At 29.9% G+C, this 16,642-nt stretch overlaps 2 protein-coding genes across 26 annotated transcripts in view; both read right to left on the bottom strand.

Moving 5' to 3' along the window:
• Window positions 1-7,335, bottom strand: part of LOC107452993 (uncharacterized protein DDB_G0286299) — an 81,100-nt gene extending 73,765 nt beyond the window's left edge. For 3 of the 22 annotated variants that reach the window (XM_043051437.2, XM_071187902.1, XM_071187899.1), the window contains exons 1-2: window positions 6,748-7,158; window positions 6,586-6,673 (exon numbers count right to left, since the gene is read on the bottom strand). In XM_043051437.2, the coding sequence (XP_042907371.1) occupies window positions 6,586-6,673; window positions 6,748-6,799 (140 nt within the window). In that variant the 5' untranslated portion in view covers window positions 6,800-7,158. Of the gene's footprint in view, window positions 1-6,585; window positions 6,674-6,747 lie in introns of all 22 variants that reach the window. The other 19 variants (XM_071187908.1, XM_071187903.1, XM_043051432.2 and 16 more) reach the window with 12 other exon arrangements.
• Window positions 7,336-10,162: 2,827 nt separating this feature from the next.
• Window positions 10,163-16,642, bottom strand: part of LOC107453005 (N-acetyl-alpha-glucosaminidase) — an 80,672-nt gene continuing 74,192 nt past the window's right edge. For 3 of the 4 annotated variants that reach the window (XR_011638300.1, XM_016069664.3, XM_071187957.1), the window contains 2 exons: window positions 12,710-12,867; window positions 10,163-10,322 (listed from right to left, as the gene is read on the bottom strand). Coding sequence is in view for 3 of the 4 variants with exons in the window: in XM_016069664.3 (XP_015925150.2) it covers window positions 10,258-10,322; window positions 12,710-12,867 (223 nt within the window). In the remaining variant the exon portion in view is untranslated. The remainder of the gene's footprint in view (window positions 10,323-12,709; window positions 12,868-16,642) is intronic. The other variant, XM_071187956.1, reaches the window with a different exon arrangement.

Consider the following 16,642-nt stretch of genomic DNA (forward strand, 5'->3'; position numbering starts at 1 on the left):
TTGAACTAATTTTTAACAACACAAAATTTAGTACCTTCACTAGTATGTTTGGCCAGTAATTATAGTTAAATATTTTATATCCTTCTAAAGGGATATTCCATTTTCTTTCTTATTTTTTTTTGTATTTAATTCGTTCGTTAATAATTTTCTTAAATTCTATTTTTAAAAGTTAAACAACCCCAATTAGTATTATAAGACTGTTAAAAATAGGTTTAAATCATCAATAGGTAAATAACCCACAAATTTAATTGTCACTAAAATACCATTTTTTTCAATTTTAGATGATTCAATGACTGTGTCAATGTCATATTCTGGAACCATCAATAAACTGCTTGGAAAATGTGATAACAAATTCTATCGTTTAGCTATCAAAGATAAAAAATGTATTGGATATAAATTGCAATATCATCAAAAACTTAAAGAGGACTGTTTTTGCCCCATAAAAAGAGAAAAAGCAGGTTTCTTTGGTAAAAATAAAGAACCCTGACTATCAAGACTTATTAAATGTTATAAATAGACAGTGGATAATATGCAATTGCATACGTGCATATGCAATTGCATATTTTAGCACTTTTTGCCATTTGTGCATATAAATGCATAAAAAGGTATATTTGCTCTTACAAATGCATATTTTCAGCATTTTATGGCTTTTCCCTCCTAAAACCATATCACTACTCCTTTTATGTTAGCATAAGGAACGCTTTAAATTTTGTTTTGTCGTTCTTTATCACCTGAAAGGGTCAGCTGGATTGATGTTGCTGGGGGTGATTGCAATCACGTGAAAAAGATGTAGATATGAGGTGTATGCCGGGAAGGGGGGTACAAAGGGCCCACCCACACAGACATTCGTCATAGAAACCTCAGAAAGGGATGGTCAGATATTCTATGAAGGGATGTCTTTTCCTGGAATAAATAATTGTCAACCTGTGTGGGAAAAATAAGGCTTCTGTGGTAGGTAGAAAATGACCTCCCTTTTCTGTGATTGATTAGTTAAAAGGTGGAGTGAATACATTTTCGGAGAGAGCTGCTATTCTAACATATTTCGATAGTCCATCCAATAGATAGATAGTTTCAACATCCATCAGTTGAATACGTAGTTAGTGAAGCTTCGAACGTGATTTTTGACAGCTGAATTTTATAATATGCCAAAAATTAAGTCGACTAAATCAAATTTAATGAAGACATGGATTTCGGACTATGGGAAGGACCTTACGACCGATGGGGAAATAGCATTTTGTGTGATTTTTCAAAAACACATTTCCTGTGAGAAAAAGTACCAAATTGATCAACATATAAAGACTAATGGTCACTCCGCGAAGAAAAAGCAGAATACAAAAGGATTTGTTCAAAGTTTATTAACTATTCCTGTTCAAGCAGCTAAAAAGGAAAGTGATTTTTCTAGTGATTTATGCAAAGCTTTGGCAAGCAGCAATATTCCTTTAAAAAAGTTAAATACTCCAAACTTAAGACAGTTTTTAAAAAAATATTGTACCAATCAGAACATTCCCGATGAATCGACTTTAAGAAAGAACTACCTTCAACCGATATATAACGAAGTACTGGATGATATTCGACGAGATATTGGAGATGGCCCTAATATGGATTGAAGTCGATGAGACGACAGATAAGTGCGGTCGCTATATTGCTCATTTTATTTGTGGAAAAATGGATAATATTCCTACTCGACCACATCTTCTAGCAAGCAAAGCCCTTGAAAAAGTCAATCATTCAACCATAGCAAGGTTTGTCAATGATTCTATCAGATTATTATGGCCTGATAGAGATGGTTCTGAAGATGTTTTGATTTTTGTCAGTGATGCCGCTCCGTATATGGTCAAATCTGCAGCAGCACTGGAAATTTTTTATCCCAGAATGCTTCATATTACATGTTTGGCTCATGCTGTTCACAGACTGGCTGAGACTGTTCGAGAAGTATTCTCCTCTGTGAATGATTTAATTTCTAGTATCAAGAAAGTTTTTCTCAAGGCACCTGTGCGCATAAAATTGTATAAAGAAATGTATCCTGATTTGCCCTTACCTCCACAGCCTGTGATAACTAGGTGGGGTACATGGATTGAAGCTGCACGTTTTTACGCTAATAATTTTGATGCAATAAAGTCAGTTGTAGATGCAATTGACAGTTCCTGTGCTTCTTCAGTTTATGTCACAAAAGAATTACTACAGGATATCTCTTTGCAGAAGGACTTGGCCATAATTGACACTCACTTTTCTTTCTTAAGTGGAGCAATAACGAAGCTCGAAACACGAGGTCTTCCCCTGGCTGAGGCCATATCCGAAATTGAAAAAATTCAACAGTGCATCAATGCTCTTCCAGACTCAGTTGGGAAGAAAGTAAAAGAAAAATGGTGTTTCGTTCAAAACAAAAATTCGGGTTTTGCAGCAGTGAAGAAGATAAATGATTTTCTTAATGGAAACGGAACTGAACTTCCAGAGAAAGTAAAACCAATGAGTACGAAATTGTACAAGTTTTGTCCAATAACATCGGTTGACGTGGAGAGGTCATTTTCTGCTTTCAAAATGATCTTTGATGACCGACGACATCAATTCACCCTTGAAAATTTGGAAAAACACTTAGTTGTGTATTGCAACAAAAATTATTCAGTTTAATAAAATCTTTCCGGAAAATGCGATGATTTTTCTTCTCTCATTTATCATACTTCAGTTTTAGGCTTTTTCTTCAGAAATGTGTAGATTCAAGTAAGAAATATTTTGATTTTCTTCCTTTTAACAAAAAAATGTTTTAGCTGTGTTTGTTGGAAAAAGTAAGTAGTAGTATTTAAATAAGTTGAACTTTTAATTTCTATTTTAAATGCATATTTCTAGTTTTAAGAGCATATATTCAAGTTTTTTAGTGCATATTTTGTCCGTTTTTAGTGCATATAATCCCCTGTCTAGTTATAAACAATATACAAGACTATTTCTTATGCTAGAATATAACTGTTAATAAGTTTTGTCAGTTGTACACATTTATTTCTTTTAAAAATAAGCTAAAAATGAAATGGTTTTACAAATAATTTTTGTCTTTTTAGACACACAAACAGCCATGTATTTGAGTTCTGATTAACGGTACACGGATAATATATGATAATTAGCGTGCGCTCAACTGATCTTCACTTAAAAAAATGCCACAAGCCTGATCATTTACAAGGGCCGATGGAATATTAAGGCTATATATTTCAACTAATAAGCCTTCAGAAAATTTTAAGCATCTGCTAGTGTTTATAGTTAGAGTACATGTATGTACTTATATGGTTTGAAATTAAAACTCATGCTATGTTTAAAGATTTTTATATTACTACCATTAGGCATTTTTATGGAATTTTGTCTCCAACTCTAGATCTCCACAATTTAAAAAAAGTTATTTTTTTAGTTCATTTAAAAATTTCTTAAGATAATGTGGAATACGTAAAAAGTAAAATTAATAAGCCAATGTGAAATTAAAAGTCTCAAAAAATGCAATTAACTGACCTAAACTTCCGAACTTTCTTCTATCTCAACTCTTGAAACAATATCTCAAAATTCACTCTTTTCGCTAACAAAAAATCCAAATTCATTGCACAGAAGATCGGTTTAGTCAAAGAATTGAACTTATCGAGATAACACTTAATACATGAAAATCCGATCATTAGAACATTACTTATTCAAAGTAGAAACTTTTTTTCTTTCCTGTAGGTATAAATGTGATATTTTTAAAATTAAAAGCAATTTATAGAGTTTAAATTTTTTTTAAAATATTCTCACAGGGGATACGATAAGTTTTATAACGTATGTGAAATAATGGCAAGCCTTAATTTTTGTGTTTTAATAGTCTTAAAAATAAAAAAGTGGTAGTAGAATATATAAAATTTAATTCCAATAAAAAATGTTGTTGGTCCATAAACTTCAATAAATAACTAATTCCAATTATAAATTGATAATAGTACTTAACTTTTGTTTCATTGAAATGATTAAGTTTGAATTAAATCATTAAATGGCTTTTTAAAATTTTATTCATAAGAAAAGGATAATTATGCAATTATAATGCTAAAATACATATAAGGAATCTTAAATTTCTTAAAAAACAAATAACCTTTCTAGGGTCAAAAAAAGAAATAACATAAAAAATGTTTTAAATTTCTGTAAATAATAGATTGACACATGCAAGCCTCAGCCCCCCCTCCAATGCTATGTACTTCTGTTTTAACAACCAATTACTAAAACAACCACCTAATATTTTAAACATGTTATATCATAACAGCCTGTTATTTTATCACAAGCTAGTATTTCAGAAAAGATGGTTTTTTGTCCCAGGCTGTTATTTCAGAACAGGCCACAGCCTTGTCTACTATTTTGTAGCAGGTTAAGATTATCCATCACATTTCAAATAATATACAGTACAGAACCCGTTATCCGGAAATCAGAAAACCGGAACGAAATTCGATAAAATTTCCCAGCATTTTTTTTTAAAAAAAAAATTTTTTTTTCCTCATAAGATTTTAGGATTTTTCTTTCTTTTTTGAAAGATGTTTACCTTACCATCATTTTGGAAATAATCATTAGTGTATTACTTCATCGTTTTTTCTTCTTTTTAAGATTATTTCCAAATATTTTTTTTTTAGTTGGGTTTAACAATAAAAAAAACGGCTTTTTGTAGCGATTCAGAAAACCGGAAAAATCAGTTATTCGGAATAACGATGGTCCGGATCGTTCTGGATAATCGGTTCCTTACTGTATTCTCAAATGATAATATTCTGCAGAAAAGAAAAAAATCTATTACAGTCAATTTGGAGATTTTTTTTACCCTTTATAGTGAATTCTCCTTTGACATTAAAATTACAATTAAGGGCTACATAATATGTGATATTTTGAAATTAATGCACAAATTGTTTTGAAAGAAAAACACTTAAATAATCCAAGAAAAGTTTATAATTGTTATAAAAGGATTTGTTTCCTTAAAAATTATACTAAATTCGTAGACAAATGCTTATTCGGATTATTTACCTTTTTTGAATAATCAAAAAGCTGGGATTATGCTCTATTTGTATTTAATTAGTTAATGTTTTAGCTCATGCAAATTGGTAAAGCTCAATCAATTACATTTTAGTACAAATATCTTTTTTAGTTTAAAACTATAAAATGTTCGATTTATTTAAAAAGTTGTAATGGATGAGGTTGCAATGCATGCAGTAAGACTATTTTAAGGTATTTAAATAAACAAAATTATCAATCAATATCAGCAAAATTCACTAAATTTGTAATGTAAGAAAATGTAAATAATTTTACGAAAGTGGCGTCAAAGAGAATAAATTAGTTAACAAAGGATATATATATATATATCAAGTGAATGCCTTCAGATCTAGAAAAATAATCTGTTTCTCACAGAGAAATATGATGATTGTGAAGTAATTATGGGGGCTGGCGAGCCGCAGCGAACATGGGCCTCTGCTAAAATTATGGGATTTAAATAAAATAGTCACTTAAGCACAATTTTGGTTACTAGATATTCAATTTAATTATGATTTGAAATTGATTAGCTCTAATTTATAATTTAAACTTACAAATTTTTTTGCAACTACAGATTAGTTTAGAACTTTCCGGGGTTCAACATAACGTAATTTTAAATCAAATATCCATCTTGCTTAGAGCAAAATGCTTTTGTTTAATTTATTATCTAAGAAAGCTTACACAGTAAAATAATTAAAGCATTAATTCATTTACTACCGAGAAAGAAAGTAATATGTAAGAGTTTTGATGAAATTGCTGATCAGAAAGGAAATATCAATAGTCGAATTGAAAAATCAATGTCTCAGAAACCAGAATCAAAAACTTAAGAGCCTTTCCATGAGCTTATTATATCACTTTTCTGTAAATGTGTGAATTCCAATTCGGAGACTTATTTTACGCATAAAAGCATTACAGTGTCAGGTTTCTGGGGAGATTTCTGTATCTGTGGCAAAATAATTGCCAAGTCTTGGCAATCCCTTCCAGGCAGCGGCCCACGAGAAACTAAAAAAACACCCCATCACAAAAACGGACCAACTGGTAAGGTATAACTCGTAGTCACTCCCAGGCAAACATCTACATGTTTTTTTTTTTTAAAATTTGCAAGTTTAGAATCTATTTGGCAACTTAGCAATTGCAGTTGGCACGACAGATCACGATATGAAAATATCCATTGTCATCTTCTATTTTTTGTACCACAACCAAAAGATCAATATCCCAAATGCGTGGGCAGTAAAACACTGAAGTTAAGCATCATGGACTGCAGTCAGTAAGCGGAAGAGTGGCCACTTCGATCAGCCTGCGTAGTGACCAAGGGTTCGCAGTTTTGGTCCTCGTTAAACTGTTCTACAGTAAAGTGCTTGACTTCGCGAGCAGGTCATTGGGCTATCAAAGCAGGGGAGCCATCCCTCTACAGAGGATCAAAATCAAAATTGCAATGGCATGTCTTTGGATAATCCTCAGGGATGTTTCTCTGACCGTCCCCAATAGCCCATTATGCAGCTCTAGTTGAACGTAAATAAAGTACTTACCTACCTACCCAATGCGTTGGAAATAAGATATATTTAGAGAGATAAAACTTACCTGGGTAATGCATTTTTAAATCTATACTTCAAGTACTGCTTCACTCTGGAAGGTGTCACTGATGATAAATCGCACGCATTTATAACATCTATTAAAAAATTACACTTATTAGGCATAATTGAAAACATAATTTGATGTATGGTAATTATCTCAATAACTTACTGGATATGTGAAGCAGGAGAGTTTTGATCGGAATATTTATAGTTCCAGTCATCTGGTACACTATTCTTTTATAAAATATCCGAGAGTAATGTTCATATATCTAGCGTGCTGAATACATCTTTAAAAGATCACATAGGAACCCGTTCCCTGCTATTTTTGTGTTTAAATTTACTAATATAGAAAGACAACTTTAACATTAGAGGTGCAATGAGCTATATTTATTTACAGAGGTTTAGGTTTGTTTGTTTATATTCTTGATCCTGAGACTTTTGTCTCTACGTACACGCGCTGCGATAAATGCGCATGCGCAAAAGTATGTTTGGCTGTGCTTATTTTCCTCACAAATGGATTTTCGAAAAGTGTAACCATGTAGCTCTATCCTCGGCTGAAATACCTGAATTGCTGTTTACTTCTGTGTAATTTTCTTATCTCCGTAGTTGTAAGGAAGTTAACAAAAAATGAATAATTTTTTAGTCTTGATTTTGTATTGATGTACTTAATGTGTATTACCATAATAATTTGATAGGTATCAGTTTTTTGAGAAGTTAAAATTTGTCCACATGATGAATGGATGGACAATAACAATCCCGAGCTCTATACCTGCTCTAGTTCCGGTTAGAAAGTTTGCAACTGCTTACTACAGCTTATTTTGCTAGGCGATATTTTCAAACCGATAATTTTGTTTTCTATAAAAGAAATAAATTAAATGATTTCTGAGTTCAAATCTGCCATATTTCATAAGATATTAAAGTTATTACGTAATTCTAGTGAGTTTAAAGTGAAAATTTGATTTAGTTATTTAGAGATATATTGTTAAAAGAGGTGACATGGTTGCTAGATTTTGAATAACTCGCTTTTTTGGCAGTCTTGATATGGCTTCTTTCCATAAGTTTATTACTGTTTGTTCTTGTTGCAAGCTGTGCACCATCTTACGTTAGTGTTAGCACCTTTAGCATTGTAAACACAAGTATTGTTAGCATCGTAAACACAAGTAATAAGTAATCAAATACATGTGCAGTATTTCTACATTTCATTTTTGTCAAGAATTCTTAAAAAAAAGGTTGAACTCGCAATTATAGAACAACCTACATACAATTAAATTGCGTAAATGTGAGTGGCGGAAAGAATGCTATTCCTCGTCTTGTTTAGTTCCCAGCATGAGACTGCATTAAATTAAAATATTTTTTTAATTTTGCTGTAAATAATCAATAAATGAATTTTAATAATAAACACACTAAAAAAAATTTTAAAAACTGAAGAAATTTCATATTTAATTTACTTTATGTTTTATAAAATGTTGTGAGCAAAGATGCTTAAAAATTAACTCTGAATATGTAATTTTTGATTACAATAAATAATCAATCAATAAATTTTTAATAATAATCATGCTGAAAAAAAAAGTCCTTTTAAGAAATTTTGTATTTAATTTTCTTCTTTTATACAATCAATACACTTTTTTGAAATAATAAATATTTTTAAATAGTCAAACTAAATTCTGTCCTACTGATATAATTCTGCACCTACAGAAATAAATATGGATGGTGTTTTCTACACTAGGGAAAGCTGCAAGTTCGGGACTGCCTAAATTTCCGGGTTACTGTTTCAGTTGTATTTTAAAGCCATTTGGCATCATTGTGTTTTGAGATTCTTGCAAACAATGTATTTGATTACTTATGTTTACAATGCTAACAATACTTGTGTTTACAATACTAAAGGTGTTAACACTAACGTAAGATGGCGCACAGCTTGCAACACGAACAAACAGTAATGAACAAATGGAAAGAGGCCAAATCAAGACTGCCAAAAAAGCGAGTTATTCAAAATCTAGCAGCCATGTCACCTTTTTTAATAATAATTAACAAAATAACTAAAACACATTTTCACTCCAAACTCCCCAGAATTACATATTAATATTGATATCTTATGAAAGACGGCAGATTTGAGCTCAGAAATTATCTAATTTATTTCTTTTATTGAAAATAAAATTATCCGTTTGAAAACATCGCCTATCAGAATAACATGTAGTAAGCAGCTGCAAACTTTTTAACTGGAACTAGAGTAGGTCCCGAGCTCGAGATTGTTATTGCTTACATTTCTACTGAAAACACCATCCATATAAATTTAAAAAAATTAAAGGAATATTATTACATTATTGTAAAATAAATAAAAAGTATTATTTTTCTTAAGTATAATTTTTCAAAACAGACGGTATTCGATTAACGGACTCTCTCGACTATTGTTTCATACCACTTTACTGGTTCCTCTGGGTGTCCTTTTTAAATAATTTCTGTTTTTCGAGCGAACCATAATATTAAGTCTCACCTCCTAATTTTTCTATAGTTATTTTCTTTGGTATGCTAGCACATTATTTTACAATCTATATCTGACCGAGTTTCTATGTAATATTTTAATATTAAAAGGAAATATGGGGCATTATATCTATGCAGTATAGGAGTAAAAATTTTAAAAAAGTATTTTAAATTTACTAAAGAGATCTTTGAAGTTAATAAGTTTGAATAAAATATCAATTTTCAAATTTAAATATGTAAGCATATTTCTATTGATATGACGTTGTTTGAAACCAAACTATTTTATTTATTTATTTTTCTTGATTTAATTTATTTGAAGATTTTTCACTGGTTTGAAAAGATTTGTTAAGTAAAAAAGTTGCTCCAACACTGAACTCAGACAAGCTTGTAAAAATGGATTGGATTGATTATGAAAATTTTAAATCAATGTGAAAAAAAATCTTACTCAAACCAAGATAATTTATTTTAAAGTTATTGCTTTGCCTCAGTGTGACTTTTCCTTAGCGGAAAATTATACATAAAACGCTGGCTCAATCAGCTCAAACTGCGTGCTTATGAAAATGGACGCAGCAAAATGCTTGTAAACGGACGGACATAGAATTTCGTATTTTAACCTTTTATTTAGGAGTTCTTTATTTAAAGAATAAACTAATGAACCCAAATATATTTACTACGTGATATCGTCCATTTGCACCAATCAAATTTTATGAGGTTTTCATAATAGCGTTAAAATAATACTTCTCATAATTTATAATAGTCCGTTTTAGAACTCCATTCTGCGGACGTCTCAGCAATTTTCCGCTAGATTTTTCCTCATAATTATTATGGTTTAAATAAAGTTAATTTGTTAAATTTGAGTTGCGCATTTCAAATACGCATTTAAATTTTATTAAATACTCATTTCTAGCTTTGTCTAGTCGTTCATGATAAAATTTGGTTTTAGGGGGACAGACCTGAAGTTGTTCAGGAGAAAAGTTCTCTACTGTAAGTTGTTCATGAACCCTCATCTTTTAAGATCTGTATATCAATAATTATTTGAATCTATAATGCAAAATACAATTATGTGGTGTTTTTCACAGTATTCTTTGAAAAATATATAAATGAAACAAAGTTATTATGATTTTATTCAAGAAAAGAATCATTGCAGTTTTCTTTTTGTAATTTGAGGAGGTATTCCAGAGACTTTGAGATGACATGGTCTTTATAAATTGCTCAAAATATTTTCATACTTGAGAAACAACTTCTTTGAAATTTCAACAGGTTCACCTAAGATATGAATTCAAGAATGTTATGATAAAATTCAGCAATTGATATTCAATGTAACAAACATTTGATGCCGGAAGAAAATATTTCTTAAATAAAAAATACTAATATTACTAAAGGAATAAACACTTTTATTAATACTATTGGGTAAATAGCTCAGTGAATACGGTTTAAATTTGATGATACGGTTTAAATATGATTGATATGAAAAAAAAAACTGTGTTGTCTTTCTGTATAGTATTTTTTTCTACATATTGTGCCATTATAACTAACATTAATTTTTTGAACTTACTTTTTTCTGACGTATAGAGAGTAAAAACTTAAAAGGAATCCACTTAATTGAGTTATACAATGCACGAAATAAAAAAAAACCTGAATAACTTGTGATCTAATAATAATATCTTCTCAATCTTAATGGTTCGAGGGGGATGTTCTTCATTTATTCAATCTTAAGGGTTCGAGGAGGTGACCGCAAATGTACTAATTAATTTGTGCAGACGATATTTTAAGTTACAAAATCAGACACTAAAAAGTTCGTTCTCTGAATGAACACACTTTCTTTCACACTTGCATTTTGGGAAATATGGACCCAATGGTTCAACATAATGGTCAGGAAGGATTTAAAAATGTTTCTCTATATCTCGAGAACGTTTTATCCAAATGAAAATTTTTGCAGATAATTATAAAATTCATTTATTTGCAGATATTTCAAAATAAAAATAGAACTTTTAGCAAATATTTGTTACTTTTTATTATTTTATTTAATAAAAGTCGAAAAGCTTTGAAGTATAAGGTGTAAAAATTTTTACATCATTTTAAAGAGGGCAATTGTAGATGGCAAAACACAAAATCTGAGGGAAATCAGTCAAATAGTTCCTGAGAAATATGAAATTTTGAAAAAGTCGTATTTTTAAAGTTCAATTTCTATACGACCAATTTCGGACTATTCGACCGATTTCGCTAAAATTTTGTATTTTGTTATTGTGACGCTTATCGTCACTTAATTCAGAATCACAATAAAACATTTAAAATAGATTTATCGTAAATTGCAAAATAATTGATTAGATTTAAAATACTGTGGAAACTTCCATTAGTACATAGAACTTAAGCAAATACAAATAAACTCTCTTGATTAAAGTTAAGAAATACGTGTCGGAAAGGGTTAATCAGAAGTCTATAGTCCAAGTTTGATCTCTTGTGTGACCTTTCCAGAATTTAGCAATAGTTTTATCTTGCAAAAAGTTTAGTATAAAAGATCAACAAAAACAGTAGCAGTAAGAGTAGAGAGAGTAGAACCGAGTCATTTTGAGGTTCACCAACTTCCAATATGAACATCAGTATGGGTAAGTTCTCTCCATGCCAATTAGTTTATTTGTTACTAATTAAAGCCTTTTAATTAGTTTAATTTGTTATTTAAATTTGTATTTGATTAAAGTGTTATTAATCTAATTTATTTTAAATAGTTGAAGTATGTAAATTAATTCGACAATATATGCATAAAATAAAACGATCACAGGTTAAATTGATAAGTAGTAGTTTTGTGTCTGTAAACCACCGTAACATTATATAAAATTGGATATTTTGAAATGACGTAAAAATTTGTGTACCTTTCAATTCAAAATTTTTCGACTATTATTAAATAAAATAATAAATATTTACTAAAAGTTATATTTTGCATGAAATGTTTGAATGAACAAATTTTATAATTGTTTGCAAAATTTATTTAATTCGCTTAAAAAGTTCTCGAGATTATGGGGAAATAAGCAAAAAGTAAGATCAGAAATACGAATTCGTCGAAAAAAGGTATTTTTATTAAGAGAAAGTATGTTTTTGTGTATGATTTCGTAATTTAAAATATCCTCTGCTCTAATTAATTAGCATATTTAAGGTCACCATCTTAAATCATTAAGATTGAATCACACAACGTGAAGATCCGATCATTAAATCGAAAGTTATTTAGGGTTTTTTGCACTAGGAGAGAGAGAGAAAGAGAGAGAGAGGGGGTTTTAAGTTTTTATCACAATCTCTTCTTGTTAATTGTCATAAAAATAGCTAAATTTGAATTTCTTTTGATAAAACTATCGCTCCAACTCTATTTCAATTTTTTATACTAAGAATTGCGTTTCAATAAAAAAAAGTGGTAGTTGTCATTTTAAAATATTGCTACGGTAATTATATGCGTGAAAATTGCGCCATGGCTTATAACATTTTTGAGCGCAAATAATATCATACGTATTTACAAAATTTTATTCCTTTCTCTCAAACGCTTTCCAAAAGGTCATACGGTGTTGTTTAAAAATCACTCTGTACCACAAAAAGCTATTACTCATCAATAATTTAAATAAAGGGCATATGAATCCGTGGATGTTTATTTCATATAATTATCATACCACTTGGTTGAACAGGATAAGTTTCTGTTCCTAGATCAAATTCATATTCAATTTGACGATAAACTTGTTCATTAAAATCAGTTTGATTGAATGGCCATCCATTTATGAGACAGTTCAGCAAAGTTTCCAAAAATAGTTTCCATCGTTTTTTATAGTACCTGAAATTGTACCATCATTACTTAAAAAATTTTTTGAATGTCTCATACTACATTCTTTCAGTAATATTATTTATTTCCTTATAATTCAGTAATATTAGTAATATTACCATATTCAGAAATATTATTTATTCCTAATTAATTATTAGACGCTTTGTAAGATTCTATGTAAAATGTTTATTATCAGGCGATGCTCTACAGCTTGAGTGTTTTGACACGGCTAAAACAAGTTTACACTTGTTTATGTTCGTGTATTAATTGGTTAACATTGTAATGCAATAGGTTAAAAATTAATACAAATGGAAAGTATATAAAGAATCTCCTCCACAAAAACCCATTTTGATTATGTTTAAATATAAGAGATTTGATCATAAACTTGTGCAAAACATGCAATTATTAAAACACTACAGTGCATCGAATAATTTGGTCTAATTATTATAATATAATACCTGATATAATAAATATTCTATATTTATGTAATATAGCGTCTAATTTATCCAATTGTCGAATTCACATAATATACATCGTCTAATTTCACCAATTTATACACGAACGTAAGTAAGTACAAACCGGTTTCAGTCGCGTAAAAACAATACAGTTGTTATGGTATCACCTGTTAATTAAGATTTTACATAGAATCTTATAGTGCGTTTAATAATATTTCCAGGAACTGTATATATATATAATATATGTTGGCTTNATTATCTGCTAAAATTTTTTCTTTGTTAATTTTTCCATGTGCAAATCCATTTCGGGCAAATCCGTTTCTAAAATTATTTACTAAAAAGATTTCTTTGTTAATTTATATAATTTTTCCATGTGCAAATCCATTTCTGGCAAATCCGTGGCTAAAATTATGTGCAAAACAGGCAATTCATGTTTCTTTCTCTTTTTTATTTTATATTTTTTTCTTAAATAAATATCTATTTTCTAAAATTATTTATAGTCAACTTTTTTAAATTATCCAGTATAATATTACCTTGCGCACATCCATTTTCGGACTCATCATCCTTGGTAACTAACAAATCAAACGCACTTCAGTAATGCAGCAAGAACGCACTTTAAAACAAAACTCTTCTAGTTACGGCTCAATCTCAATTTGTGCTTTTGTTTTCCTACTTTGCAATCTGGCATTTATTTAGTGGATATACATATATCAGATTTCAGCAAAGCATAAGGCACTTGTTATTTCTGCATATGCCAGTATATCTGAGAAGAAATCATATTTCATTTTTATCCAGAAATTAATATTTTTTGTTGCAAGTGTTTTGTTACTACGCTAACAATAAAAAAAGTTGAAATATTTGTGTATTTAGATCTCTATGCTTATTAGTTGTTTCCATTTCAAGTTAAATCAATTTGACTTGAAATGTATTTGAGACAATTAAGGTTAGGAAACTCAAATGTTTATGGGTTGGAGAAGTCTTTTCTCAAAACAGCAGCTATTATTTTAACGTGAACGTTTATACAAAGGGAATGCTTTCCTTCCTTTTTTTTATTCCAATGTGTTATATAATTCTGTACGGAGTCTCAGTGAAACGACCAAAAGGGAAAAAGAATATACCAAAATAAAGTAATATGCAAATTCCTATTTGTCTAAATGCTTAATGCTTAACCTGAAATTTTTTCAACTATTGTAATTAAAAATATTTTTATTAAAAATGTAAAAGGCATAAATTTTACTATTTTAGAATTCTTAGTTGCAAGCACTGACAAATAGTTTGCAAAAATAAGAAGGGAAATCAACAATAACCATACTTTGTAAATACTATATTGCAGAAAAAGGAATTAAAATTTCTAAATTTAAGAATAATTTCTAACTGTAGCGAAATTCCTATTTATTCAAAGAATAATAAATATAAGCGTTAACCTGTATTCAAATATTTAATAAATAGTAAAAAAAGATGACATAAACTGCATTAGTAAATATTTCCTTAAAAAGAATATCCTTTAAAACTAGTAATGAATAAGAAAATAAAGAAATGAAAGAAGCAAAATTAAATTGCATTGTTTGAATTCTTGAACATGAGAGCATAGATTGTATCGATGATGGATTGATATTTTTCAATAAACTAGATATATGAAAATACTGATTTGTTTTAATGCAATACTGAATAATAAAATCATCCATCCTATGTCTCAATGCATACTATTTCTATCCAATCTGAGCCGAAAAGAAATGTTGATTCGCTGTAAAGAGCTGCATAATAATTTATTCAGATATTTTAGTGATAAATAACACAGTTTGAACTTTTAAAAACTTTTTTTCATTTTACATACGTCCCGCAGTGGACTGATCGTTAGGACACGGTTCCCAGCAGATCACCGAAGTCAAGCATCACTGGCTACGGTCAGTGTGCGGGTGGGTGACCACTTGGATCAGTCTGCGTAGGGACCGAGGGTGTGCGGTATTGGTCCTCGTTAAACTGTGCTACCGTTAAGTGCTCGACTTCGCGCGCAGGTCGTCGGGCTACCGAAGCGGGGGTGCCATCCCTTCCGCAGAGGATCAAAATTGTGATGGCATGTCTTCGGATCATCCTCCGGGATGTTTCCCAGACCGTCGCCAATAGCCCATTGTGCAGCTCTAGTGCGACGTAAATTAACAACAACATCATTTTACATACAGTCTCAAAACCGTAAATTTAATTCACAGCAATTTTATTAATAATTTACAAAGGGTGTTCATACGATATAAGATATAAGTGATATCAAAACTAAAAGAGCCTTGAAATAGCCGTAACGGATGGAGGCGACACGTTTCCATTCAGCACATGTGACGCCATAACCAACCAGGCATCGGTTTTGATTGCATCACTTACGGAGGCCTTTTTGTGCAATTTAAATTTTAATAACTAAATAAATTAACATTTGTTGAAAAAAACAATCAGATTTTCAGTTTCAGGAGAGAATTTTCAAAAATTCGGCTTGAAAAAAAATTTAAGAGATGCTGTAATTCTCCATTGAAGAACTCAAATAACGCATTTGTATTGCGCTTGCTTTGGTGACTGAACAAATGTTTCAGAATGTATTGCGTGAAATGGATTACCGCCTAGATGTTGTCCCTGTCCGTGTGACCAAGGGAAGTCACATAGAAAATTTGTGATTCATGTATACAAAATGCTGAAGTTCCTTCTTCATTCTATGTAAATTTTATCGATAAATTCTTTTTCATTAAATAATTATATAGCTGTTTGTAATCGCTACATTCATTTTGACTTACCCTGTATTATCTTTATTTTTGCTAATGCTAGAAGCTATTTAATACTTGAAAACCTGAGTGCTTCTGAATTCATTCCCAAAACTTTTATCTATTTATTTTTGTTATTCTTCAATTATTTTGTTATTCTTCATTATATAGATTGGATGCAAAAATGTATCCAATTTACAGATTGAATTACAATTAAGAAGCAATTCATGTTTTTAAAACTAATGGAAATGAAGAACTAAATTTTATCTTAAAAATGATAATAGGAATTCAATATGTTAGTAAGGTATATTCGTAACTATTTTAACTAAATCAATGTGATATGTTGAATAAAATCAAAAATGAATAAAAGTCCAAGATAATTATATAAAATGCGATGACGTGTATTACTCTTGTTAAATTTGGTTTCAGCATGTGAATGTTTCTTATTATTTGGTCTTTTGAAGTCAAATATCTTCTTACAAATGAAACATTAATTATCCTAATGCTATTATTATTTCAGACATTATTGAAAATGAATTGCCTATTAAATAAAAGCGCATGTAAAAACAAAAATAATTGTTTTAACAAAAA

The sequence above is a fragment of the Parasteatoda tepidariorum genome, chromosome X1 (assembly GCF_043381705.1).
Source record: "Parasteatoda tepidariorum isolate YZ-2023 chromosome X1, CAS_Ptep_4.0, whole genome shotgun sequence".
Lineage (NCBI taxonomy): Eukaryota > Metazoa > Arthropoda > Arachnida > Araneae > Theridiidae > Parasteatoda > Parasteatoda tepidariorum.